The 5,740-nt window shown below is 58.9% G+C and overlaps 1 protein-coding gene across 1 annotated transcript; it reads right to left on the reverse strand.

The window, feature by feature from the left end:
* Nucleotides 1–4,119: 4,119 nt before the first annotated feature.
* Nucleotides 4,120–5,527, reverse strand: HOXB1 (homeobox B1). Its single transcript, XM_047845908.1, has 2 exons — nucleotides 4,942–5,527; nucleotides 4,120–4,448 (listed from the first exon to the last, which is right to left on the reverse strand). The coding sequence occupies exons 1-2, from the start codon at nucleotides 5,525–5,527 to the stop codon at nucleotides 4,120–4,122; spliced, it is 915 nt and encodes a 304-aa protein (XP_047701864.1).
* Between the last annotated feature and the right edge of the window lie 213 nt (nucleotides 5,528–5,740).

Genomic DNA, 5,740 nt, shown 5'->3' on the forward strand with positions numbered 1-5,740 from the left:
TATGACAGGCGAGGTTTGAAGGAGTTGAACCCAGGTATCCCAGACACTTCCCCAAATCCTCAGCCTTCCTTCCAGACTCATCTGGATCCCCACCCACCCCCATCTGAATCATCCCGAGATGCCCCAGCCTCCCCATCCCAACTCCCCTCCAGCAGCCCAGCGGTTTGGGTGCAAAGGAATGTTCTTAACAAAGAAACTAACTTAAAAGTAAGAACTTCAGCGTTTTTTAAATCTCTTTTTCTTGTCTCTCTTGTGCAGGAGATCAAAGGGCCTCACGTTGGGAGAACAAACGCTGAAGAAGAAGGCAAATGAAAGAAGAAAAGTTCACACTTCGGGCTGAGAAACAGATGGTGTGGAGGGAGGCTTGGGTGGAGTGGGAAGGCTCCACCGCCCCCCTCCCCCGACAGTGGGGGAGGGGGGGCGAGATGCTCCTCCGAAGCCTTAATAGACTTGCAACCAGCCCTGAGAAGAATTCTGTCTCCGGTGAGGAATCAAGGGGAAAAAATTCTCTTAACATTTTAATTTTCGGGGCGCCTGGGTGGCTCAGTAAGTTAAGCGTCTGACTTCGGCTCAGGTCATGATCTCGCGGTCTGTGAGTTCAAGCCCCGCGTCAGGCTCTGCGCTGACAGCTCAGAGCCTGGAGCCTGCTTCGGATTCTGTGTCTCCCTCTCTCTCTCTGCCCCTCCCCTGCTTGCGCTCCGTGTCTCTCTCTGTCTCTCTCAAAAATAAAGGAACATAAAAAAAAATTTTTAAGATTTATATTTTCAAAACAGGAGATTTTTCTCGAGTTGGTCGTGGTAAATGGAGGTGTGGGGGTGGAGGGCTTTCCAGTTCTGCAGAAAATGCACTTTCAGATCTCCTGGTGAATATAATTCTCCTCGCCCCCTCGAGGGCTGTGAAAAACCCACCTTTCTGAAAGCCACAGAGGAATCCATGAGTAAAGCAGTTTGGCATCTATTCTGGAAAGTTTAACAGTGAAAGCCATCAACATACTTCAATAGCGGAAAAATGTGTTTCTGTTTGTGTTGCCGTCCTCCTCCTCTGTCAGTTTTGATAGGAAAATGCACAGCGACCTTTTCTTTATCCAACTAACTGCCTTCTGTGTAGACCAGTCTGGAGTCCGAGTGGGATTTAGGGGAGCGCAAAGTGGGAACGATGTTTGCATCTAAGGAGATAGGAGACTCAGGCTCATTGTGGATTATTTTGAGGCGCCCCGCTGTTAACAGAGAATCAATTTGCCCCTCACCCTTCCCCGGGGGAATCTGAGGGTTCCTTCTGCTAAGACCAAAATCAAATGGGCCGGCCTTCCCCTTCCCTCCTGTCTCCTCCATCACGCTTCCCTCAGGACCTGTCAGCCCCAGTCTGAGGTCCAGCTCCACCACCCCTGTGGTCCTGCTCTAACCACTGCTCCTTCTCCTTCCCTGCATCCTTGCCCATTTGCTGGCCCCAAGGTTGGAGGGTCCACAAATCCCTCCACCAGAAGGCTCTACCGGCTTACAGTAAATGGCTCCAAGCAAGGGGAGTTTTGTTTCCACAGACACTTGCTCTGTCCCCTCGGTCAAGGTGACCCCCTTTGGGGAAGCCAACCTTGGTGGCAATTTCAATTCAATGCAGAAAAGCAGTTAATAGATTTTTTTAAGGACAGAGGGCAAGACAGCAGCCTCTGGGAAAGCTAAGCACACACTTCCCTTCCCCTCCGGCTGGGCTGTGCCACTCTCGATAATGTTGCCGCTACTATAATGGCATCGTTTTCATTAGGAAGCAAGTGCTCAGCGTTTCTTACGGAAGCTCCTAGTCCTTTTCGCAGCCTCTCTTCCTTTGAGGTCAGAATTAAGTAGATGGGGTGGATAAGACAACCCCTTGGTCCCGCGCCCCCACCCCCATGCCCAGCTGTCCGGGCTCCGGGGCCTTTGGACTCCCCGGGTCACCGGAATCAATAAACCGGGCCGAGCCCGCAGGCCGATGTCAGCTCGACGGCGCTGCGGGGCGAGTGAGCGATGGCGGTTTGGTGGCCGTCGCGGAGCTTCCTGAGCCCCGGCCCCCCGCCTCCGCCGACCAAAGGTTTGTCAGTGGGACCGACCAGGAGACAATAGCTGCCCCCGCGGGCTCGCTGTTGGCTTGTTTGGAAAAGCCCAGAGGCGCTCCGAGGTAAAAAGGTCAGCGCGGGATTGGGATTTACCTCGGGGCGGGGGGGGGGGGGGGGGGGGGGGAGGGCCTCTGCTCCCCGCCCCCAGGCCCTCCCACGTCCTCCAACAGGCCCGCTGGGCGCTGGGCGGGCTACCTGCCCTTCTCCCGAGCCCCACCCCTCCCGCCCCTGTCGTGGCCGCCTCCCCTCTGCCGTCCAGCGGGCCCGGAGACCCGGGACGTTCACCTTGAGCCAGGGAAGGGCCCTTCGGAGGCGGGCCGGCTAGGGCCAGAGTCTCCCAGCTATCCTGGCTTCCTTTGTCCCGATGTCCCCATCCCCGTTGGTTGGGGGCTTGCGGGTGGGAACTGCGGGCGTTAGGGGGTAACCCGTGTGCCCTTCTGGAGTTTGTCAGCGACCCATCCTCTTTCTCTGAGCAAGAATTGATTGGGAGGGGGCACCTTACACAGCCTCCCCACCCCCACCTCACTCCTTCAGCAACCTTTCAGTGTGAAGGCCCACTCCATGCCAGGCCTCCCTCTAGGCCTGGGGGAGAGAGCAGGGGGGAGGGGGTAGAGGGCCTTTGCTTTCCCCCACACTGCCTCCTCTTTTTTTTTTTTTTTTTTTTTTAAGCACCTTTTCTGTTCTCTCCAAATAATGTTTCTCCCTTTTCCTGCCTCCCTCCCTCTCAGGACCCTCTCCGGGCGGGCGATTTCCTTCCCACTCTCTTTTTCCCACCTCTTTCCTGGCTGCTCCAATGACCCAAGGACTGACCACAGTCAGACCTGGAGGCTGGGCCCAGTTCTGCTTTGGTCCCACCCAGTAAGTCCTCTTGATCCAGCTGAGGTCTTCCAGCTCAAATCTTTCCAGCCCAACCAGCATTCACCAAATCTTCCCCCACATCTCCTCAGGGCTCTTGGAGTATGACGCCTCTTCCACCCTGGGAGGGGGGGGGGGAGGTGGAGGAGCAGACGGAGTCGGGAAGAGGGAAAAACACAGACTTTATTGAAATGAGGTAGCTGGAGGTACAGAGAGAACCCGGCTCGCTTGGGGCTCAGGTTTCCAGAAACTCCCGTGGCACCTCCACTGTTTCTAAGGTTCAGAGAAATGCTTGCTGCTTTTGGGAGCTCTCACTGCACCTGGGCCTCCCTAGGCTGCCCCAGGGGTAGAGGTGGATGGGGAGGAGGGTCCTGGGTTTTCCAGGAGGCAATAAATAGGGGAGGAACTAGTGGGGGCGTGCCTGCGCCTTCCTGGTAGAGGCTTGCTGGGGGCAGGCCTCCAACAACGTTCCAGAAGTCCCCGGAGTACCAAGTTCCAAAACACTTTGGTGGCTTAGAGATGAGGTCGCCAGTGGAAGGAGGCAGGTCTCAGAAAACAACTTCTGGAGGCTGAGTTAGTGCAATACAAATGTGCCAGGAGGGGGTTAATAAGGTGGGGGGGGCAGTTTTTTTGGTCTGTCACAAGGCAGCTGGTGCTGTTGTAAGGTCTGTGGTGACTGGAGAGATTAAGCATCGGTAACAGGCCTGCACCCAAAAACCTCCCTCAGGAGAAACTTCAAGGCCTTCCCTCTGTCCCGGCCTAGAAGGGAGAGTTAGGAACCGAGGGCTCCGGAAGAGTCCTTGAGACTCAAAGGCACTAACCGGACACACGGAAGTTGGAAAGAAGGGAGAATTCAGGAGGGTGTGGCTGGCTCCTACCCCACCCACGTGCTGGTCCCCAGATGAAAGGCGGAAGGAAGCCCTTCCCTCCACAGTTGACACGTTCCGTGTCTCCCATGCCTCTGGTCCTGTAGGGTCCCCAGCCATCAACACCCCGCCCGGACCAGAGAAAAGCGTTTCCCCAGTCTCCCCAAAAGCAGCTGTAAACGAGCGCCCGGCCTTGGTGACGGGTGGCTGGAACGATGAAGTCGAGGCCTGGCTTAGGGAGAGCGCAGGAGAGGGGCTGGACTGAGGCGCTCCAGAGCGGAGGAGCCCCGACGGTCGGTCGGACGGTTTCATTCAGGAGGTGATAGAGCTGGGCGAGGCCTCCGGGGAGGTGCACGTCGACTGGTCGGAGGCGTCTCCAGCCGCCTCCTTGGGACAACCCGGAGGGGCTGGGGGCACCCGGCCTCCCTCCCGCTCGCGCTTCTTCTGCTTCATGCGCCGGTTCTGGAACCAAATCTTGACCTGCGTCTCGTTGAGCTCTAGGGTGGCGGCGATCTCCACCCTCCGGGCCCGGCTCAGGTACTTGTTGAAATGGAACTCCTTCTCCAGCTCGGTCAGCTGCCGCGTGGTGAAGTTGGTGCGGAGGCCGCCGGGCGCGCCAAGGCCCAGCTCAGACACCTTCGCTAGGGGGGGCGGGGCGGGAGAGAGAGGGGGCCACGTCAGTTCTCTCACCTCTTTCTCCTTCCCCTCTCCTCCTCCTGGGCCAGCTCTAGCTAACCACCCCCCCCCCCCACCGCTTCCTTCCAACTTCAGCTCTCAATGTGCCCTTGGATCACCAGACACCCCCAAATTCAGACCAAGCCCCCTCTACCTCCCCCATCTCCCCCCCCCCCAACATAAGCAGGTCCTGGGTCTGTGCTGGGCACACAGATCGAGAAGCAAGGGAGTGCAGGGGGAGGGGGGCGGTGTGGAGACTTACTCCTAAACGTAACCGGGCACTCGCTGGGCACTCGCTGGGCAGGGAAACCCCAAGTGACCTGAAACTGGGCGGAGCGCTCTTACCTGCCTCTACTGGACTGCTCCACCTGTCCTGCCGTCCCAGGCCTAGGACACCCTCAGTGCAGAAGCAGAGCTGTTTGGGGCCCCGGAGAAGGGGTGGCCACGCCTGTCTCATACCTGTCTTGGGTGGGTTCCTCTTAACCTTCATCCAGTCGAAGGTCCGGGCTGTGGGGGTGCTGGGTTCTGACGGGCAGGGCGATTCCTTGTCCTCGGAGAGGAGATCAGCATAGGCCGATGCAAAGCTCGCCGTCTGCTCGCTCCCAAAAGGGGGCTGCGGGGGAGGGTAGGGCCCCGGGCCCGCTCCACCGGTTCCGTAGCCGTCCGACAAGCCCCCTAGCTGGGCCCCGTAACTCGAAGGATGGTAATAGCCTCCGTCTCCTTCGGGTTGGCCCAGAGGGTAGTACTGAGAGGGCCCGTAGCTGGGGCTGCAGGCGGCCGGGGCGTACCCCGAGGTCGCCGAGCTGGGGAAGGGCACCCCGAGCGCAGAAGGCGGCTGCTGGGGGGGATAGCCTGAGTTCTGCTGGAGCGCGGGGCTGGGCAGTCCCCCGCCATAGCGGGTCTCCCCTGCGTAGCTGTCAACAGCCGGAGCCGAGCTGGGGGGGAAGGAGGTAGGGGCGCTGTGGGCGCTGTGGGCGCTGTAGGCGCTGGGTCCCCGGTTACAGAGTGGGTACTCTAAGAAGGAGTTCATCCTATTATAGTCCATGCGTGGAGGCCGCAGGAGGGTCGGCCCGTCTGGGGGAGACACCCTCTTGCCCTACAACCTTTCGGCAGTATGTCACAACGCTGAAGCTTGCATCCATGGCCTGGCCCAGCTCGCCCGGGCCAGGGCTCCCCCAGGAAGGGGGTAGGGAGTGGGGGTGGAGGGGCGCATGTGATCTCTCCCAGGCCAATGGGCGCAGCGGGCCAGAGTTTGGCA

The sequence above is a fragment of the Prionailurus viverrinus genome, unplaced genomic scaffold (assembly GCF_022837055.1).
Source record: "Prionailurus viverrinus isolate Anna unplaced genomic scaffold, UM_Priviv_1.0 scaffold_35, whole genome shotgun sequence".
In the NCBI taxonomy this organism is placed as follows: domain Eukaryota; kingdom Metazoa; phylum Chordata; class Mammalia; order Carnivora; family Felidae; genus Prionailurus; species Prionailurus viverrinus.

Bases quoted from the DNA above. Each gene is read 5' to 3' on its own strand.
- HOXB1 (XM_047845908.1), bottom strand. From the start codon at position 5,527: ATGGACTATAATAGGATGAACTCCTTCTTAGAGTACCCACTCTGTAAC. The intron at 4,449-4,941 runs GTATGAGACAGG...CGCCCCCCCTAG, and splicing joins GAGGAACCCACCCAAGACAG to CGAAGGTGTCTGAGCTGGGC.